We start from the raw sequence: 23,311 nt of genomic DNA, 5'->3' as shown, positions 1-23,311 counted from the left end.
TGTAAATGTCTCACTTACTCTAAAGTGCCGTAAATCATTTTGTGGTTTGGATTCTCTGGTGGCTTCAGTCTGTGTGTTACTGAATTTTTGCCAACCTGTGCAGTTAAGTTTGGCTAGGAGGAAAGAGGAAATGAATGTTAATGTTTCATTGGCTATTCTAAATAACTAGACTTTCTCCTGAGTTCTCAGATCTACGGGCACCATGTTGTTTCACATTAGAGGTGGCAGAACTTGTCTGGATTCACATGGGCACAATATATTGCGTAACAGCGGAGATGAACATTCCTGTGTCTTAGATATCCAGATGTTATCAGTGCATTTTATTGCCTGCGGTCATGTGAATAGGAGCAGTAAGTATTGTCATCATCCTCAAATACCACCTTCTCTTTAACGCTAGGTTCACACCTGTGTTCGGCTGTCCTCAAGTGGACCCAAGAAACAGAAACCTAATCCACTTAAAAAGTGGAAACCCATGGACCCCATTGAATATAATGGGGTCCGCTGGGTTTCCACCTGAAAAAAAGGGAGTGAAAAGTCCTGCTTGCAGGAATTTTCTGTCCGTATTTTTAAAGCAGTATGGGAAACGGAATCCCTGAGCGTTCAGAATACAGATGTGACCATACCCTTAGTGACTGGATAGAAAATCCAACCAATCGCAGACCACCAGAGCTCTAAAGGGTGCTTAGCCCTCATGCAGCATTCTCTGTTCATTGGAATGGAGGTTGCACAAATCCAAGTGTTTGGGTGAAAGAAAACCCAGTGAATGTGTGGAATTGATTTCCAATGACTCAAATTCATGCAAGAAATTTGCTGCATGTGAACAGAGTTCTTTATATCTGTACTCGCAGTACTAACCATCATGCTGCCAATCCGGAGTGATATGCGAATACTTTCTCCAGATACATCGGAAGGGATGATCCTAATGGCCGTATAGCATGATAAATGTCACCACAATTCATGATAAAGTCCAGGCAGAATTCTATCAGATCATTTGATAACTTGATCAACAGAATTGTGTCCTATGATAGCTAGAGCAAATAAGATGAAAAGTGAGCTGTGCGCCTTCAGGTGTTTATATACCATGGGCTGTCCGCAGAGCTGCAATCTGCAGCAGGTTTCCAAGTAGGTGTCATTATCGGCCATAAATTCTTATCTCCTGATTCACTGTGCAAACAATGAAATAATATCATAAACTTGCCACTCAGATTAGCTTGTTGCTCCTGACACAAGTTTTTTTTTTTTTTTATGGACTTGCTCTCACTTCAGTTTTCTTGGTTAGAAATGGCAAGAAAAACTGTTTTGTTATACTATACCTCCATGGTATAGTAGTTATTTATGGTATATTGCTACCTAACAATCCATTACGCTACTACTCGCGTGTGGTTATTGCAGTGGTTCTTAACCAGGGTTCGATCAAACCCTAGGCCTTATGCATATAGGCCTAATACCTATGTTTTGAATTTGGAATAAAATCATATTTGATTTATTACTAAAGAAGGGTTCGGTGAATGTGCATGAGGCTTAAGTATAGCAATATAATCTGTGCAATATGGAGGAACTGAAGTGTAGTAACTGTTCTTAAAGGGGTTGTCCAGGCAAACATTTTATATTTTAAATAGGCTGGGGGAGGTGAGAAAAATCAAACTGGGGCATATTTCTTTAAAAAAAAATAAAAAATTTATTTTTTGCTCGGGCAACTTATTCAAGTATATTATTTTTCTGCATTTAGTGTCTCTGCTTTTGGGCTTGGGTTTCACACACTGATGCAAATCACTTCTTGGTCAGTACTCTGACCTGTTATTTTCTAAGGCCACATTGGTGTATTTTCATGGACCTGTGTATGGGTCCATTTGCCCGGGGCAAAACTTATAGCAGGTCCTATACCTATCTCTTTTTTGATGTAAAGAAAAAAACATACAGTCCACAGCTCCCCAATATCAACGTGAGTCAGCTAGACCTTAAGTGCACGAAAAAGTACACCCCCGGCTGGGGCAAAGCAACACAAAAACCAAAATTGGAAAAATTTCCAGCACAAAAGGTCTTATAATAAAACTTAGCTTTTATTAGAAAAGCATAAAAATAGGCACCAGATATAGAAGGCAAAAAGAAAAACTTACATAATATGTTCCATAAAAATGTGCATGTTTAAGTTGAGCAGACAAGCCTACGCGTTTCAGGACATCCGTCCCTTACTCATGGCAATACCTAGCAGACAAGCCTACGCGTTTCAGGACATCCGTCCCTTACTCATGGTATTGCCATGAGTAAGGGACGGATGTCCTGAAACGCATAGGCTTGTCTGCTCAACTTAAACATGCACATTTTTATGGAACATATTATGTAAGTTTTTCTTTTTGCCTTCTATATCTGGTGCCTATTTTTATGCTTTTCTAATAAAAGCTAAGTTTTATTATAAGACCTTTTGTGCTGGAAATTTTTCCAATTTTGGTTTTTGTATCTCTTTTTTGGCCCAGGTTCACTGAAGGAAGTGACCCAACACACAATCGTGTGAATGTAGCCTTTTTCTTGTGTTGAAGTAATACAGACTGAAAAGAAAAGTCTCTGTATGAAATCAGGGATATATAAAGGTACAATAGGGCTCTATACATGGCTGTGATTTACTCATTACAACTGCATATAACTGTGAGGTTATTCTGAGTTGTAATATGGCCAAGTGCAGGTAAGACCTTATGCGGAAATTTTAAGTAATGGCCAGTATTCCTTGGTATCCACAGCACACTTATGTTTAGGCAAGGCTCGTGTATAGTACAAATGTTTGCTTGAGTTTCAGAACTCTGTATCTATTCAATGGCATAGGTGTTCATTATAAACTTTTTTTTTTTTTTTGAGCCTTGTGGTGACCAGTGGTTTTATAACTTACGCTAGGTTCAGGGTCTCCGTTCTATGGTTTCCGTCTTCTGCATCCCAGAAGACGGAAAGCACAGACCGGGTCCGGCCGTGAGCGGCGGTGAGCGTTTTATGCTCTCCGCCGCGAAACCGGATTTTTTAATCCGGACACAGAGTACTGCATGTCCGACTCTGTGTCCGGATTATAAAACCTGGTTTTGCGGCGGAGAGCGCAAAACACTCACTGCCGCTCACGGCCAGACAGCTTTCTCACCCATTCAAATGAATGGGTGAGAAAGACTCCTGCAGGTTTCCGTCTCCTGCTCTGTTTTATGCAGGAAACGGAAACCTGCAGAACGGACACCTGAGCGCAGATGTGAACGAGCCCTTAAGTATTCACGAAGACTACATTTGAGCCAATTTTCATAATCTAGAAAAAAAAAAGTCCTGCCCTCTCTTTAAAATTAGTATGGCTTTGCCACAGTTAAAGCTTGCATGTGTGCCTGTGTGTGTATATATAGGGCTGGGGCAAATACCGTATATACTCGAGTATAAGCCGACCTGAATATAAGCGGAGGTCCCTAATTTTACCACAAAAAATTGGGAAAACTTATTGACTAGAGTGTAAGCCTAGTCATAACTTGCAGCTCTTCAACTTGTCCTGGAGACACAGCCGCAAAAGCGATGGCATCTATTTGTACGGGCCCATTGAAATATAATATAATAGTCCATAATTTTATCCACCATTGCAGACAAAAAGTCTGGTCATGTGCCTTACAGCTTAGTAACTCCATGTGCCTCATAGTAATAGCAGTTAACCCCATCATGTCCCTCACATTAACCCCCTGTGTGGCTCACATAATAGTTACTGATATGTGGGACATATGGAGGTAATAATTAGGTATCTTCATAATTAAGCTCCTTTATTAGTACCCCCATGTGTCTCACATATTAGTAACAGAGATGAGCGAACACTATTCGGAACAGCCGTTTCTAATAGCAAGCTCCCATAGAAATGAATGGAAACGGCCGGCACGCAGACTTTGCCGGCGGCCGGTCGCTTAACCCCCCGCATGCCAGCTACGTCCATTCATTTTTATGAGAGCTTGCTATTCGGAACGGCTGTTTTGAATAGTGTTCGCTCACCTTTAATTGGTAACCCTTATATGGGGCACACAGGGAGTAATATGAGGGACATGATGGGGTTAACTATTAATGTGAGGCACATGACGTTACTGAAACTAAATTAATAACGCCAAATGCCTGACATTACTAGGAATCGTAACCCCAGAAGGTACCTGTGTGTTTTACTTTCACTTTGCTGTAGCTTCCTCATCTCGATGCAGGGCAGCAGTAGGGGCCTCCCGGGCTTTCATTTCTCGTGCTAGAGAAGGGGGGAGTGTCCTATAGCATTACTGTAGCACTAAAGGACCTCCCCCCTTCATTTAATTTATGCAGGTCCTTGAAGGTCCTGTGCTCCATGCCTCATTTTGCCAATGCAAATACATTGCTTAAGGAACCGATTAGGGCCCCTGACCAATGCATTTGTATTTGCAAAATGACCCTCATTTGGACCCTGACTTGAGTATAATCTGAGGGGGGTTTTTCAAGCATAAAAACTGTGCTGAAAAAGATGGCTTATACTCGAGTATATATGTTACTCTAAATTCAAATTTATATTAATCAGGCATTTTACCTCAATTACAAATAATGATGATTTAGGTCACGTCCCTCTAGTAAGTCGACCTTCTTTACAAAATAAGTAAGTGTTGATGAAGTTCACCCGGCAGTTTCATTCAGACCGAAAACGGCCGAACAAAAAATACTATTTAGACCCCAGAGTATATAACCAGAAGCCCAGAGGAGGTGATAAACCATGTAACAGAGTTACACATCTCTTTTGGGGTCTGGGGTAACTTCCTGCTGTCTTCGTGTCTTCTAACTGATGTCTGACATCGCTGAAGCCTGTGATTGAGCCTCAGCAATCACATGGAACCTGCAGTGTTGTTGATGCAATTATCTATTCATTACAACTCTGTGACCTTATGAGGCTTCAATTGTCCCTGACATCAGAGTCACGCCGGAGCTCAGGAGAGTTGAGTAACATGATCTTTTCTTATGTTTGATTACCTCCCCCTACCTCCTCTTATTAAGCTTTAGTATATGAAGAGATCGTACTGTATAAAAGCCGTTTCAGTTCAGATGTGTTTGGCCCAAACAAAACTGCAGGTAGAATCTTGCAATTATTGTAATAATTGAATTGAAATAACTGATGAAAACAAAACCAAATCACATTGTCTGTCCTGGTGGTTTGGTTTTTCCGACAAAAAAAACAAAAAAAAAACAGGCACCGCAAAATGTCAGTTGCTTGCATTACATGGAGGAATCCAAACTATACGTCAGTATATCTGGACAGTGCATAGAGTATGTGATTTATTCATTATGTTGGTTGATCTGGGCTGCTGCTCTTTGGTGCTTTTCTAAGGACTGCTTTTATTTCTATGGTCCATAATGGCTTACATCCTGTGTCACATTTTAGTGGTGGGAAACTCGCTTTGACTCAAGCTTTTTATTCTAGTAAACATACAAAGTATCTTTAAGAGATATAACTGTGAGATTCATGGTGATGAGAAATTCATACATCTTGCAATAACTAGTCATCGGTGGCAAACAGTGTTGTCTTCCGCCTTCTGGCCTAGGCCGATCCCAAAACCCTGGTCGCTATTCAGAAGTAAATATAAAATACTTGCATAACAATTGATATGCCTTTCACCATCCATGTCTAAGGATGTGTTCCATCTATTTGTTGCGTTCCAAGTTATGCTACCTTTTTGTATAGGTTGTGTGTAAGGATACATTTGTTGTGTTTTTTTGCAATTATGCGCTAAGGTGATGAACTATGAAAATGGCTCATGGAGAATTTCTATATCAAACTGGAGAGATGATGCTTTGTAAACCAGAAGTTACAGCAATGGGTTTATTTCGGGGACTTTGTTCTGTTTACATTCTTGTTTCCAGTAATTTTTTTTTTCATAAGTAACAATAAGAATAGCCATATTGGATTCCCAGAAGTATTCTGCCATCAAATTGTGACTGTCTTAACCAAAGTCACAACAACAACACTGAAAAGATGCCTGTCTCTGTAGTAAGGAAATCAAATAAGATAGGCCCCTTTACTACTAAAGTTTATGAAACGGGTTATATGGGTGGGTACATCTCATAGTGGGTAAAAAAAATAAAAAAAATAAAAAGTATTTGCCCCCTCTGCCTTCAAAAGCAGGTTCCTGTTCTCATCATAACAAGTGATGGCACATTTCTAGGATATGCAATCACAAATGATTTCATGTTCTGGGGAGGGGGATCTCACCGACTAACCTGAAAAAAGGTCACGTCAGCTTTTACTTGTGCATGTAGCATGACCGTCCATCAGCTCTGCTGGGATCTGCAGTGTTGTTCCACTGTAGTAATTTGGCCTGGTTTGCAGTTCCTTGCTAAGAAAATTTCCAGGTTGGGGCAGTCTAACAGATTGACTTCTTCGATCAGAATAACCGTGCCTAGCAATCCCCTTTAAGGAGAACTCCTCTATTGTACACACTTTCTCTGAGGTGGCATATGCATGCAGTGCTTTCCTCTTACAGGATATTAGTTCTGTTTGTCCATTTCTGCATTATTACTGCACAGTATCGCCATACTGTGTACAAGAGACTGAGGACATGCCGGTTACTCTTCAGGGTTTATTTTCTCAAACCTTTCCATTTTGGGATATTGTCTTTTCCAGTCTGGGTGGATTAATGTGTAGTTTGCGGCATTCATGAAATCCCCCAAGTGGATACATGCTAAAACAAATCCTTACAGGAGAATCCAGGTATTCATTCGGATCTGTGAGAATTACCTTTTACTTTTTGCATCTCTTTGTTGACGTCGGACAAGTGATGGATCTACAAGCTTTTCATGTTGAATGAATATTTATTTTATGTTGTGTGTAATGTTGCCTGATGCAAGTGCTTTTTCAGATTTTTAGGAGAGACTTGTATGTGGCTGGCCTCCAAAAAGCTGAGCTGAAAGATGCCGCCTGTGCAGAATTTGGTTTCTCCAGGGTATACAATTGTTAAGGATTTGTCTGCTATGAGTGATAGGCCTCCTGCATCAAGTTGGAGCAGCTAATGCCTGAATGGATGTGGTGGCTGCCTGAGAATGATGCAGCCGTTAGCAGTGAAAAATGTCTTCCTTACAATGCTTGTGCAGCAGGCCATGGAGTGAAGCGCATTTTTATAATAAAGGTGATGAATTTAATCGCAAACTGGCAGCCAAATGGAAATTGCAGACCTTGATACTGGTAGAAAATTGCCTATAAAGCAACTCTTCAGAGAGCAGGCTTTAAATTTATCCACCCATTTCGACATTGAGAAGAACACGGCAATAGGAGGATATTTTGGCCTACTTAGTTCAGATGAATGGCCTTAAACAGAGTTTTTTTTATTTATATAAAAAGCTGCATCCCTAAAATGCCGAATGTAAAAGACGTAGGGGGGATGCTCACTGCTTAACATATCTATTGTATATGTTACATTGCCTACATCATAGTATACAGATTAACTCCTTGCACACAGGCTCCTGTCTTGTCCAGTAGAGCTTGGTCTGTATAAATGTGAAAATCGGAGTTAATCTTTTGTACTTAATACTGTAAGATAGAATTTGTAAATAGTTGCCTGTCCCTCCAAATGTGAAACAGGAAATAGTTAAAGGGGTACTCTGACATCTGGATCCTGCAGCGATCAGCTGATCTGCCAGCTCAGGTCCTGAAGCGGATCTTATTCAAGTACAAGCACAGAACTGCAGTCCCATCCTCTTTATTGGGGGCTCTGCGCCTGTAACACTAGGTTGACTTCTCTGTCTCCGTAGGAAAATCGGTGGAAAGAAAAGTCCTGCACGGAGCTCTTTTCTCTCTGCTGGTTTCAGTATAAAATTGTCAGAAACCTGGCAGACCCCATTGAAAGCCGGGGTCCTTGACCAACCTCTGTTTTAGCGGATGAGCCCTCCACCGTTTCAGTTCTATGGCAGACCTGAAGGACGGACAGCCCAGCGCTAGTGTGCGCCTACCCTTACTTGAATTGTAGCATAGCTGCTGCCAGCCTCTAATCAGCTGATCACTGTGGGATGTCAACTCCCAACCCAAGAACTATTGATAATGTATCTTACCAATAGGCCATTAAAAAATAAATAAATAAAAAATCCCTTTAAAACCCTTTTAAGACTTGAGGGCCCCTTCACACGGAGTATACGCTCGCTGATTCTGAACGTGTAACACGTTCCGAATCAGTGGCATTAAAACAGATCCCATTGCTTTCTATGGGAGCCGGCATATGTGCGCTCCCCATAGAAATGAATGGGCTGCTTTTTTCCCTATTTCTTTCAATGTGATATGTGCGTATCACATCTAAAGCAATAGGGAAAAAAGCAGCCCATTCATTTCTATGGGGAGCGCACATATGCCGGCTCCCATAGAAAGCAATGGGATCTGTTCTAACACCGCTGATTTCGGAACGTGTTACACGTTCTGAATCAGCGAGCGTTTACTCAGTGTGAAGGGGCCCTAAGAGAAAGCCCTTGGTAGCGAAATGTAATGGAAAACACTTTTTTCCTGCAGTGGTTTTCCCTTTTTGTTTAGTTTTTCCTCTGCATTTTTTTTCCACCTCCCTATTAAATCTGTAAGGAAACTGCCCTCGATTCTACAGCTAAAATTATCATCCTGTGATTTACAAAACCTCATGTGCTTTGCTGGTAATGAAAAAGGCAGGTTTTTTTTTTTTTTTTTTTTTTTTTAATATGTCTCTGGGTCCATAGACTTTCATTGATGTGAAGTATGAGTTATGCATGTATCTGCATAAACATATTGAAATGAATAGATATATATTGCGCCCACAAAAAACGTGTGGCGTCTGCATTTTTTATGTGGGTGTGTGAATAAGGACTTATTAGGATAATAGAATTTTGCAACTTAACTGCAATTAAAAATGACAGAGGCTTCACTTGTTCTATGTGCCTTACAATATTTCATTATCTGCCTCTGTGTCAGGCGTACTCAGTGGTATATGCAGGTAGATTTAAGTAGAGGACCTTTCACCACCTCCACTAATTCCAATTATGCAGTTATTTTTGGTGCTTGATGTGCTGTTTAGACTCTTTAATGTTAGAAGGACAGTGTCAGGCAAGGGATGTGATTCAGAGTTGCAGTCAGACAGTCAGTGGCAGAGCTGATGCGACAGGCTCTGTCGTTTGGGTCCATTGACCCCTGGTTCACACTAGCATATGTATTCCGTCCGGGGAGAGTCCGCATGGAGACCTTCCGGACGGAATACAATCACAATGCAAGCGCTGTGCTGTTAAAGTGCACGGACCCCATAGACTATAATGAGGTCCGTGTGCTTGCCACGCACTGCCGTACGAATCTCCATATGGACTCTCCCCGACGGAATACATACGATAGTGTGAACCAACCCTGAGGGACTCAAACAATGGAGAGCCTGTCTGGTTTACCCACAGACCCCATTTTTCCCAGGAGTTTTCTCTCCCACAATTTTTGACAGAATCTGCAGCACACTCTCCTGCAGGTACTCCTTGCAGGTGTGAACCTAGCCTGCCACCACCCTTCTGACAGTACAGAGTCTAACGTATCAGACACCAAAACTGCATTGATTGCTTGGGAATGGATGGGGGCTAGAGGAAAATTCTAGCTTATACCAGAATCCGTGGAGCAGAGCCTATTAAATGATGCAATGAGTTGGACTTGTTGGAGGTGGTGGAAGTTCTTCTTTAAATGTGTGTAGTCTGTTTTGGCCACCAATCTACCTTGACTATGATAGTAAATATCATCAGTACAGAAATATTGGTAAAATAAGCATTGCCATGCTCATGTTTATTTTATACCATTTCATCAGGTCCTTTTTAGCATTGTGTTTCATCATAATTTTTTTTTTTCATTCTATTGGGCCAACAGCAAAATTCTATACAGATGGTATTATGCATGAGCCTTTCATACCACACAGATCCCTTATTTAACATATGAAGAAGAGATTTGTACATTCCTGAAAGCTCAAGCACGATAGATACCATCTGTACACTGTAGTGTTCCAATAACAAAATAGAAATACTCCCTCAAAACACAGCCACTTATTTTGCCAGTATAATACAGAGTTTACATGAATCTGAATCTTTCCCCTGCTAGATCTCGCATCCAGTGTGGCCTCCTACCAGTTTAGGAATTGCTCGATAATTCACATTCCCAAAATGTGGATTTGACAGTTCAGTTTACTGGACTGTTAACTTTCTACACCATGATCACTTATGCCTTTACAGAACTGCCTTTGGCTCCGTTCAGATTTTTACTTTTGTTTAGCATATCCATTTAAGGGATGCAAAAACCAGACGCAGATGGATGACCATCAGTTTAATGATCAATATTAAACAGAAAAAAAAAAAAAAGAATCAAAGATTGATGGTGTGATGCAAGGGACTGCTGAGGCCCAAGAGGTCACTTGGGTCACGCAGTAATGACACTTGCGTCTATGCATCACAGCACAATGTGACTAGTTGAGGCCCAATGACAGGGAGTCGTGATAGACCCAGGAGAGGTGAGTAACGCGTGCAGTGTGTTTTTATGGTTTACTCACTTTTCCTGGTTCTTTGCTTATTATACTTGAGGGCCTCTTCTGCTGTAGAGTATAATAGTTTCAGTTCCAGTGTGTTTGGTTTGCATGAAACTGCAGGTAGAACCTCACAAATATTGTAATAACGTAACCAACATGAACTAACATGAATCTTGGTTATTCTTGTTGAGGTTCGTTTTTTGTTAATCGCCCGCCCAGCCCTGGTAAGACCCTGCATTGTGCCAACGCACTGGAAAAAATATTTTTTTTTTTTTAAATCTGACCCGTGGCCTATTTTAATGATGTACATGTCCATGTTACATGTCCCTCACCTTCATAGCTCTGTCGATGAGGTACAACACATGACTTTGTTGTAAGGCCATAGGCCTTACAACACCAGTCAGAGACCGAAGGAGCCCTGGTTTCTTTGGGGATGATATGTATTGGTATGACTATTTCCCTGCAGTCTGCCTAGCACTCCCTTGTAATATTGGTGTGAGATGTGGTCACTAAATGGGCAATACTTTGCACCTCCCAGTCTGGATCCCAGGATATGGTCATATGCCCTCCCCATAATACTGTTTAGCCCTCATGCCTCTTATCTGGTTGATGCTTTTTAATAGCTACTGGTAGAACAGTGTGTGCTCCTTCCTGTAATAGTATAGCTGCCGGGCGCTCGGTGCCGCACCTGTGCATGGAGCTGGCGTTAATATATTTGTTAATTAATGTTGATGTGCAGATCAACCTGCTGCGCAAGCTAGTTGTTTATAGCGTCTTCATTATGCTTACTTGTGGATTGTGATTGAGGAAGAATTGTTAAAACTGTAGTAATTACATTTGATTATATGTGTGAGGGGAAGGAAACCTCTAGTCTTTCATTTACCTGGCTGGGAGGAATGCAGCCAGCTGTTAAGAGCGATCACAACAGGATGATGGATCTGAAGACACTAATGAATTTAGATGGAAGAACGCACTGACTGCAGTGTGGTGTGGGGGGCAGCGCGCTTGTGTCACAACTCTGCACCTGCGGCATCTTACTCTCTAACTCCAAAGGTCACCTGTTTGTGGGCCTCCGTTGATATCTCCTTGATGCAGAAATGCTACTTGTGAAAACTGTAGAGCCCTGAAGTAAATGATCCTGAGAGCAATGTATTAGTGCCCCCCTCCCCCCAGTTAGCTAATGGATGACACTACAAATATGTGGCATTGTTTTTTTGGAATTAAAGGAATTCTAAATGCATTCCGTTGAAGTTGGAGACAAAGGGGCATCACATAACCCATGGAAATGTCTGTGGGTACTATGCTATGGGTTGTTTCAGCTTTAAAGGGGTTGTCTGGGGAGTTTTAGGCTGCATTCACACGGAGTAAACGCTGGCGTTTTTGGTGTGTTTTTTGCACATAGCGCCGCGTTTACGCCGCGTAGCGTCGCGTTAACGCCGCGTATACGCCGCGTTAACGCCGGGCAACGCCACCGCTAAATAGCGCGGCGTTAACGCGGCGTATACGCGGCGTTAACGCGACGCTACGCGGCGTAAACGCGGCGCTATGTGCAAAAAACACACAAAAAACGCCAGCGTTTACTCCGTGTGAATGCAGCCTTAAATTGATTTTGGAGATTGACAGGGGCCTCATCACGTCCTCATGTGCTTCCTATCACTTGACCCAGGGGTTGTGGTGAGGCAGGAACCTCCTGGGTCCAGCAATATCATCTATTGGATCAGGTAAGTTAATTTTATCTCCCCGACATCCCTTTTAAAAAAACATTGCTGGTAATTTAGCAATCCATCTACACAAATTTTCTGGCGTAGACGGATGATATTACCTTAGAACCCCACATTTCGCCTCGCTTGACACATTGTGGAATGACGCATACCCAGCACATTTGTTATAACTTCTGCCTCGACTTATAATGAAAATTTGCGCCAGTTCCATTAATGTGAAACTGATTTGAGTCGGAGCCTCTCTGTACCAACTGGGTCATATATATGGCACTCAACCATGAATAAATGTGTTCTACATGTTTAATCCTTTCCCGCTCTGCATCATACTGTTGCTCTGAGCATATAGGTAACACTAAGCGCTGTAATAGTACGGTGCTGTACCTGCTGCGTTACATCCTGCTCTCAGTTGTGTTACACAACTGAGGGCCGGTACCAGCTGCCTAAATCAGAAGATACTCGGACTCTGGTGGATTAATCCCTGGGATGCCATGATCAATAGAGATCACTGAATCCAGAGACAAGATTGCGCCCCCCCCCCACCCTGACCCCCACATAAGAACGCGGGTTCCGAGGGTTTTCCATGGCATCCAGGAGGCAGGGCCTGGCATATTTCAGTCAAAAGTAAAATCGAAAACTGGAAAATATGAAAAAAAAAGTCACAGAGCGTTAACGTACAAACTACCGAATGTCCTTAAGGGGTTTAAATTGGGTACATGTGAGCATGCTCTAAAATTTAATTGCATGTGAGAGTATTGCAGCTGTAGAGCTATGACCGAACTGAGCTGGGCGTGCTGATAGTTTGGTGGGATTTGACTGGTAAGCATGGAGGGTGTTATACTATTGGGGCCCCCTAGATACAAAGCAGAAAATAAAACTGAAAGCCATGTTAGAACAAAGAAATATTTACAAAGAATATTTACAAAGCGATAATATTTGTTGCAGGATTTTATTTCAGTGAAGTGTCCTTCTGTATTGGCACAGGATCAGATCTTTTCCACTCTTCTGCTTGGTTATCAGATTTTTTTTTTACCCAGAACATTTCTGGGTAGTAACAGCTCTCCTTTCTGGATATAATTATTATTATCATTTTTTTTTATCAGCTTAATAACTGGTACACACATGCTGATGTTTTGTTAATGCCCAGGTTCAGCATATAGTATGTATGGGGCCACTGACCCTATTATGCAAGGCAAAGTTAAAGGGATATTCCCATCACGCTTGTTCACCAACCTGCAGGCTGTGTGCTCTCTTCACTTCCTGGTTTTCTCTGCACATTGGTGATCGGGGTTTCACTTGCTCTTCTATCTGCTATGTTTGCAGTCAGTAATGAGGGATTGGTTGTAAATGAATTACCACAGTATGAAGCTGATGTATCAGAGCTGGATTTGAGTCAGTTTGTAATACATACAGAGGTAACGACTCCCTATCTCAGCCCTTATCAGCCAAATACAATTAAACCGACTGATAAGTGGAAGAGCAGGAGATAAGAGCTCAGAAATCTCGGAGCCCTCACCTCCCCCCTCCCCTATCTGAGGAGTTCCGTTGCTTGTCTGTGACAGAGACATGCACAGCTTAGAGCTGCTCCCAGCACTCAGCCCCTCCCCCCTGAGAGCAGGAAGCTACTTCACTGGTGGACTGAGCAGATAAGCTCAGCGCGCCCCTCCCCCCATGAATAAATTAAGTTAGCGGCCAAACAAAGCAGTTTTGATAAAGCAATGTATATAGAAAAATTCTTATATCCACATAAACTAGCAGTACAGATATAATCCTTCTTATGGGACAACCCCTTTAAAGGCAGAAGTCTTGTGACATGGCAAATGTTTGCTGGTCTTTAAATAGGCCCTACACTAAGTACTTGATAGACCTGTCCGGTATATGTACTGAGATGTGTATAAATGCATTGCTTGGTGCTGTTTTTTCTTGGCCGGCAAGTTTCACATGAGATTTACATTTTGATTTGGTCTGTGAGTTGGAACCTGGAGAAAAGAGAAGATAAATGTTCTTTTACTAGAGAGATATCTGCCTCTTGTCTAGTTAACTGGTGCAGAGGTTATCTCTCCTGGACATATATCACATGACTCTGTATCACCTAGCGAGATAATAATCACCTGCTACATAAATCACTTCTTCCATGGACGGCAATAAGATGCTAGCTTTACTAGTCGCCTATTATTTCTCTATATGGGGGTTTGCAAAGACGCATGCTATCGGACATCGTGCTTCTGAATTTCTCTTATAACCATATTAATCCAAAAGATCTCAACCTATAATAGTCAGGTTATCTAGGTGAAAAAAATAATCTTTGTGACCTCAAATTTCTCCCTAATAGACAGTAGAGAGAAAACAAAGAAAAAGCTGACAATCTAGACGGTAATCTGAAATCTATCTGTTAGGATGTAATAGCTCTTATGTGTTATATTCTCACACAATCGAGCCAATATATTTAATACTATATATTATACATTTATATATTTTGAGGACTCTCCCGTTCCATTCGTAGTGTCAGAAAGGGAACATCCAGAACTTCATGGCCAAATGAACATATACTTGCTGAAAACACCAGAAATAAACACTTGTTATAGTAAATATATTATATTATGTTCAAAGGTAGCTTATCTTACAGAATTCAAGGTGATTTATGCTAGGTATACATATGTAGCAAAGAGACAAGTGCTGTACTTCAGTATTCCCATTGAAATGAATGGGAGGAGAAGTGCTCCTAGGATAGAGAAGTATTTTTAAGACATTTAAAAATAGTGTTTTATAAATATATGTTTTCCTCTTCTCTGTGTAATACAACGGCGTTCCGGCAGTTCTGTTGCGCCCTCTGCTGGTGAGCCAGGATGAAAGACCTACCAGAGGGGTTGGGGCTGGAATCCATTTGACTATTGTGTTTAAACTAAAAATAAAAGTCCGACTCCTCCTTTTGGCGAATTACATTTAATTTAATCGCCCAGCTCTAAATAGGATATCTGCAGATTACAGTTTCATGGAGACAGGTTCTCTTTGAGGCCCCCAAACTCATGGGACCCCCAGAATCTACCTGACAGGTAATGAAGGCTTGGCATGATGACTTTTACATGCACACCCATGCTTAACCCAGCAATAGGGGAAGTGAGGAGGAAAGATGGTGGTTTCTTGAGGGGATGTTTTATTTATATGCATAGGAGTCTGATAGTGCTTTGGGGTTGTCATAGCTTGCCCAGGCTTCAGTCTTGGCTCTAGATTCTCAGGAAAGGCTCTTTCAATTGAATCAAATGGCTATTGACATTAGAAATGGGGCTCCGAACCTGAATAACACAGATTTATTAGGAAACTGTAGAATTGTGCGGTCTGTGACTAGCTTTGTAATGAATTTCCTGCTGACAGACTCCCTTTCTAAAGTTAGCATGTATCGGCACCACAGGATTGTCGATGTCATCTTGCCAGGTTTTTCTGTGATCTCTTATTTGCTATGCATTATTGTGGCCATCTTTATTTTGTCTGTATGCCTAGTTCATGAGTGATGGTGTTTGTCAATACTGGATGTCTTGGCGCAGGGACATGGGTAGACCGTGTCCCTAATGATGACGCTGCTGTATCTGTCACCAAATGGCTGGTGTTTGATTTAAGGTGCTCATGTACTTGGCTGTCTCTTCCAATTTTTCACCTCAAATATGGAGCTGCAGCTATGTGGTTTGCTGGCAGCCCTGTCATACACATACTGTGTCTTTGAGGAGTCAAAGCACTGCATAGTAGAGAATTGTCAGCCTCCATCTAATGAAACGTACATGTCTCTCCTCAGAACAGCGTAATGTCTGTCAGCTTTCTGACAAGTGGCTGGCTAATCCTTTATGTGAAAAGCTCAGACAAACACAAATGTATATTGTAATCATACATAGTGTATAACTACACATAGTAGGCAGATTATTAATAATTCATACGTGTGTGTATAAAATTATATGCCTTTGTGACTTCATCCACTTTGTATTTAACTGGATTAGGATTGTGACAAGTGCAGAGATTCTGCTCAGACATATTACGATCCATTAGAAGTTATAGGCTGTGTCAGTTTGGTTTACCCTTTGAATCTGTACGGTGTATCTAATGTGTTTATATTTTATTGTGTGTATATATCGCCACAAATCTATAATTTTAGTTAATCTTTTCTTGCCTTGTTCTGAAGGCTAAACTGTAGATGTGCATATATTAATGTGAAGTGTGCTTCCTGCCCCTCCCCCACCCCTCCGCCATGCTGTGCTACAGTTGTAGCATAATTCTGATATTTGTGTGTGTGTGCGTGTGACTGATCTTGACTGCAGCTTTAGATGACTAGTGATGCACAAAGAGAAAACAGATGGACGCAGAGATTCAACTTTGCATATCTATGGCATCCGCTCAGCAAGTTGAGCGATCATAATGATGCTAATAAATTTGCTTTCATAGAGATCTCAACAAATGCTGCATATAAATTGGACTTGTAAGAATACACAAAATGTTTTGGTACTTTGCAGAAGTACAATAACTTAGACAGCGCTTCTTTCACATATTAAGGAATCAGGAAACGCGTGTAACCTGAGTGTGAAAAGAGAAAGGGGACTCTTACTCATCTCCTAATAGAGCTTTACATACCGATGCATCTGAATTAACCCAAACCAATGAAAAATCTCTTTCCGATTGCTTGTTTTTTGTAGTATTTTTTTTTTTTTTTTTTTTACAAGTTAACAGTCTGCAGCAGTTTAACCAATTGCAGAAGTTTGGGTTAACTCTGCTACATCTGTGTATATGTCAGCTAATAAGGTATATAACTTGTATAAGCACTACAGCCGTGCTCTCCATAGGTGGCTGTCATCTCTTAGGACTGCTCTGGACAGGTTGGTGGCATAGTTTAGGTTTAGAAGATGAAGTGGCTGCCTTTTGTGTGTTTATTGGTAAAAATGGTGAGACTGAGGGTTTTCACGAGCTGTGGCTGTGGTATTAAACCACTAGTGAATGTTCTGAGTGTTCTGTCACAGCTTTCTGGTGGTTGTGTGCCCACAAGGTGATTATTACCTCTCTTTATCTCATAGGATCTCATTCATACCCTCATCTGTTAAGGTCACCATACTTACCCTAGTTTTGGCTTTATAGAATTACTAGCCTCTGCCCGCGACTTGGTCTGCGTGTTGTTGGCGTTGATGATCCTCCTATATTCAGCAAATTGCTGCTGTCAATGGTTTGCCTGCTCTGGTGTTTTGGCAGCTCTTAAGCTGTCCTGCTGCTGAATATGTTCCTCATGCCGTTCCTGTGATTGTTCTGACATCTCAGCAGCTCGCTGGGACCCCATATAATGAATGTATTGTTGATGTTGATAATGCCGTCGATGGTTTGCCTACTCTGGTGTTTCAGCAGCTGTCAATCTGGTCTTCCGCTGAACTCATTTCTTGTGTTGTGCCCGTGTTTGTTCTGGCATCTCAGCAGCTCACTGGGACACCATATAATGAGCATGTTGTTGGCGTCGATGATCCCCATCAGCTCCGCTTGAGGAGAACTCTGTTACCTTCATATCTGTCATTGTTTTAGAATTTTGCAACAAATTAGATTTTTTTCCAGGCATGTTTAAAAGTAGCAAACTGCCAATTTGGATTAAAGATGTTTTCCCATCCAGTGTGTCAGCATGTTGCCTGAAGCTGATTAGATAAAATGCAAATGCATGTACAGAATGGACAGGAGGGGGAGGGCCACACAGTGGCTCAGTGGTTAGCACTGCAGCTTTGCAGCGCTGGAGTCCTGGTGTTCAAATCCCGCCAAGGGCATTAAACCATCTGCAAGGAGCTTGTATGTTCTCCCCGTGTTTGCATGGATTTCCATCCCATATTCCAAAAAAGACAAATTGATAGGGAAAAATGTACATTGTGAGCTCTATGTGGGGCTCACAATCTACATTAAAAAAAAAAAAGAAGAATGGACAGGAGGGTTAGCTGAGTGTTTACATAGAGATAACAGACCTGGCGTTATCAGAAGCTGAGATAAGCTGCTGCAAGAGCAGTTTAACATAGTATGTGAACATAAATTCATAACGGTCGTGAAACCATGTCATTTACCGGGATTAAAAGTAGCCTATGTTTTAATCGGGGTTACAAGCTATCTATGTGCCAAATTTCATCCAAATCCATTCAGACGTTTTTGCATCCAAACACACAAACTTTCACATTTTATGATATTAGTAGGATTAAAATGCGCTGGGTGTATGCACTATTTTTTGTTGGCTTTCGTTTTTCTCATTTGGCTTTTTAATAAAACTCAGGGCAAATGCATGTATAGGATAAAGTGAAAAAAAAAAAAATCCCTTAAAGCACATGTTTTAATAGACAAAGTGTGTCTGAGGGTCCAAGGACCCACTCGCATATGTTGGTGCTTCAGCCTTTGGCATACCAGGAAAAAGGGATCAGTTGTGATATTAGATGGCATTACTAGGCCTGGACAATTTATTGAAAAATGATAGAAATCCAAAGTTGGCTCAGTTAATCGATGAACTTGTTCACATCAATTATTTTGTGTCCAGGCTTACCCTGTCTCTCAACACCATTGACTAAACAATGTGTCACCACTTGGACACTATCCAATCAGGATTGCTGATGTGTGAATAACAGAAATTCATAGGTGTGGCATGTACAAAGGGGCGTGTCCTAAAATGATGAAAGGATCGTAATATCGATTTCTCTCTTAATCGCCCAGGTCTGGCTATTACTGAAAAGGATACAGAAATATTGCATGGAATATACATACGAGGCAGCTTTGTGATCCTGCTGGTCTGGCCATATTCTTATAGTTTATGGTATTTGTGTCACAACTGATACTTAATAGTGGCCCCGTGCCAAACCTGAACAGGGCTCATCTCTAGTGTAAAGCGGGTAGCTTGCAGAATGTAGAGATGTCGAGTGCAGTGGTTTGAGGGGATTTTGTCACTGAGGCGTTGTGATAGGGGGTTTTATTCTGGGGAATATCTGAAGTGGTGCATGAGCTTTACCAGTCTATTGAGAAACAAGAGCAACCTTTTGTTGCTGAACATTGTAAAATAATCCAGCATTTGCTGCTGTCTGCTTCAAGGCCTCCCGCTCTCAAGGTCACTCTTTGTCTGAGGGAACTGGCAGAAAAATAAAAATAGCATACATGTCAGCCATGGGATCGGAGAGGAATGTGATTCTTCCTTGTCAATCCCACCTTCATTAGACACAGCACTGGTTATGTATAGTCTTTAGTGAAAGTGTAAAATGTATACGTTTTTTGTTTCCCTTTATCTAGTCATTAGGCCTGTCTGCAGCGTATGATTGAGATACTTGATGTGCATATTTTACACCTAAAAAGGAGTGCATTGCTACCCTGAACATGAAAGTAACAAGGGGCAGTCAAGATGGCGGCGGCTGCTCCTCTGTTCACGTAATACGGATGCTGTGAATACTGATACAAGTGGGAAGTTTTCTTCTGTTGCTTGAGTGTGCTTGGGGGGGAAACAGTTGAGGGAATATTATTTCTCTAAGCAAAGGTTTGTGCAAGGGTTTCTCTTCCCTGCTTAGCATGTATTATGTAGGTTTTCACTCTTATACTTTAGCAGCATTTGCTGTGGTTTTGTGTTGCTTTGTATTATTTAGTATTGCAGTTTTAATGCCCTATATTTAGGGATTTCCCTCCGCATTAATACCAAACCACCATAGGGATTTTTCTTTGGAGTACCTTCTTCATTCATAGCTACTAGAGATGAGCGAGTACTGTTCGGATCAGCCGATCCGAACAGCACGCACGCATTGAAATGAATGGAAGCACCTGGTACTTCCACTTTGACGCCGGCCGGTCGCTGATCCGAACAGTACTCGCTCATCTCTAATAGCTACCTGTGCACATATTCCAAGTCGCATTTGGGTAACATTCCCAGCGTGACGTAACATTTGCCGATAGACCTGTCTCAAAGTAGTGTCTCAACAGGATATAGTGGGCTAGGCACTGAGCAGAGAATGGTTAATATTCCACATGGCTTTATGCCTATTTAACTTGCCTCAACTCTGAACACCCCCTCTAAAGCGTTCTACTGGTCCTTGTTTCATTATTACTGTGAAGTATGTCGTGTGGCTCAAGCGCTTCCAAAATGAAACACTAAATTTTTTTTGTAACCCTCCAAAGCGTCAGAAGAATTAATCTCCAGATTTGCTATGTGACTGCGTACTTTTCAGGGAATTTTTTCCCTCTTTGTGTCATGCTGAGATACAGACAACTCTCCCCAGAAACCATTCCAACCATCTGGTTGTGAATGAAACATCTGTGTTATGAAGTGTTATTCTAAGACTGTTTACATGGTCATATATTGGATTAGCCTCTTCTTTGTTGTGGTATATTGGTTCCTGTTGGTTCCTTCATTTTTGATGTGGTGTTCATCTTATTCCCCTATATATTTCTTCTGCGGGCTTCTCATTACTCTTGTCAGGGTGACAGTCACACTGCTGTAGAGATGTCTTCTAGACGTGATGGGTCAATATTGGATGTGTTATGAGCATACTTACCTTTTGGATATTTCGGTTGTGTGCCTGCTCTGAAGTCCACTTATAGGGCACCATATACATCATGGAGACTTTCTTCTTCTTACTACAACAGTTAAAGAAAGGATTTTCAACATTGGTTTGAGCAATAATCACTGTAAGGAATTTCTATCTGCCTAAAGGAAGTGTGTAGACCACATAGAAGGAACATAGGGGCAGTAAGCTGACTGCTGTCATATGGGTACTTGAACAGCTAATTTTTCACCAGTTGGTTAGCAGACGGTATACATAAGGGGTTAACATAAGATGTGGTTTTCTCCTGTGAGCACTATTTATAAAAGTACTTAGGATGATTAAACTGTCACGCTGGTGATTAATGGACACTGCTTTTACTGATTTGTCAGCTCTCTCAATTTCAGAATTCAATCATTTTCTTTTGTGTGGAGAGCCTGCAGGCCTCTAGAAGTCCGCACCTCCCTAGTTCGGCTGCAAGGCGTTCATCAGCCCCACCACTTCTTGACTGGAACCACTGCAGGCCTCTATTCCCCTTCAGCTGACATGCTTAAACTCACTTGACATTATTGATGTACTAATCTGGCGAGGGCTTAATGAAGATGTGTGTAAAAAAATAAAAAAAAATATAAATCTATCTATCTCTCTTCATATGATTTCATACATGGTCTTTTATACAGAAGATTTTGCTACAACATTTCTTTTGCATTTACTTACTACCGTATAACGTATTATTAGCTTGGTTTAAGGAACACTGAAACATACGATAGATGTTAACCAGCAATATAGTTGGCCTCACTGTCTGGATTTCCATATCTTTTTGACACACTTTTTCTTTTCTTTTGGTATTTTATTTTGCTAGGCCAATGCTTACTAGAATTGTAGTCCTATTGTATGCTGAACTTTTTCGAAGCAATGTGAAATTGATGAGGATTTTGCCAAGGGTACTGTAATCTTTCTAAATTCCGCCTATGTAGGCTGAATCTAACCTTATGGCCAGGCCAGAGAGGAAGCAGAATAATGTAAAGACTGTGACAATAGCAGATGAGTCCGGCCCCCTAATCCTGCGTAATCTCCTGCATTGCTAGGGATTTGGTTATCATTTTTAAAATCACCCGGCTGATTATGTAAAACAAACTACAGTCTAGTAGAGGACAACGCCGCCTGCACCCTGGGAGCCAGTTTTGCTTACTTGCTTGGGGCAGCATTTTTTCCTGGTCTCTCAGGTCCATTATGTTGTTACCCTTTCAATTTATTTGACACACTTGATATATTTTCTACTGTGTTTTATTAGAATGACCTTTCAAATTAAAAGAGCATGTTATGTGCTTGCTGCTTTTTTTTCTTAAGCATTTCTATTTTCGCCACCATCTATCACTCTTTCATAAATGCAGAACCTTTAACTATTGGGGTCACTAAAATAGGTTGTACTTGTGCTCCACTATGGATACTGTAGGAATCTTCTTTCAGTCCAAGACACTGCTGAAAATTGTTACATTACTCATTCATTTCATTAGGAGACCCGTGGCTTTACACTTTCAGCGCAGAAATGTGTTTTTAGTATGAGAATAATGACCTCTGTCCAAGTTTCATGAATGAGGCTGATATATGTAGCCTTAGAATAAGTTTCCTGAGACATTTCTGTCCTGCCCCCCTCCAACTATTCAGTTGTGTTGGTGGAGCTCCTTCAAGCTATTCGGTGCATAACAAATCAATGTAAGCTTGAAACCGGCTGGGATAATTTTAGTACTTTTCTGCAAATAACAAAGAGAACTTTGTAAGTTTTCATTTTAATAGCCCACATAAATATTTGTGTATTGTTTATAAAGGTGTTGAACAAGATTTAACATCTCACAATGATAAAATGGAGGGAAAAAAAAACAAAACGTCCACTTGCATGGTAAATCCTCCGGCTTCTCCAGTCCCACCACTCTGGGCCGTCTACATCACTAGAATGCTGCAGCCAGTCACCAGCTTCACATGTCGGTCATATATTATAGAGGGTGGTGCTGGAACTGCTGGGGATTTATCAGGGAAGTAATATTTATTATTTAATACCGTTCTCTTATCTTGGCTAGATTTTGTCTGATTTCCAACAATCCCTGTTAATGTGAACAGAAAATAGATTCCTCGAACCTATCTAGCTTTTCTTAGTTTATGAAGTCTGTTTACACACAGCACAATGATCACTTATAACACAACCTCTACATTAAGTTAACTCACTGTAGGATTCCCTGGTTAGCATTGGTTATTAATGATTGTTTTCTTTGTTTCCGCGCAGAGATCAGCAGAGTACGGAAAGACATGTACAACGACACATTAAATGGCAGTGGCAACACTGACAGGAGAAGTGCAGAGCTGCCAGATGGTATTGGACCTATTGTACAGTTACAAGAAAAACTTTATGTGCCTGTAAAAGAATATCCAGATGTAAGTATATCTCTTCTATATAATCTTGTATGCTGTTTTTATGCAGTGATACTTTGTGGAACAATATTCTATGTATATGATAAGCTACATCTTGGAGTAACCTTCCATTTAAAGGGAGTCTGTCACTAGACCCCAGAATATCAATCCAGCCCTGCAGATAGATAGC

The 23,311-nt window shown here is 41.2% G+C and overlaps 1 protein-coding gene across 9 annotated transcripts in view; it reads left to right on the top strand.

Annotated features, from left to right (window-relative positions):
• QKI (QKI, KH domain containing RNA binding) overlaps positions 1 to 23,311 on the top strand; it is a 127,720-nt gene that overhangs the window by 13,250 nt on the left and 91,159 nt on the right. For all 9 annotated transcript variants that reach the window (XR_012715321.1, XM_075267838.1, XM_075267835.1 and 6 more), the window contains exon 2: positions 22,997 to 23,145. Coding sequence is in view for 8 of the 9 variants with exons in the window: in XM_075267838.1 (XP_075123939.1) it covers positions 22,997 to 23,145 (149 nt within the window). In the remaining variant the exon portion in view is untranslated. The remainder of the gene's footprint in view (positions 1 to 22,996; positions 23,146 to 23,311) is intronic.

The sequence above is a fragment of the Leptodactylus fuscus genome, chromosome 3 (assembly GCF_031893055.1).
Source record: "Leptodactylus fuscus isolate aLepFus1 chromosome 3, aLepFus1.hap2, whole genome shotgun sequence".
Lineage (NCBI taxonomy): Eukaryota > Metazoa > Chordata > Amphibia > Anura > Leptodactylidae > Leptodactylus > Leptodactylus fuscus.
This window is presented reverse-complemented; position numbering and strand designations above follow the sequence as displayed.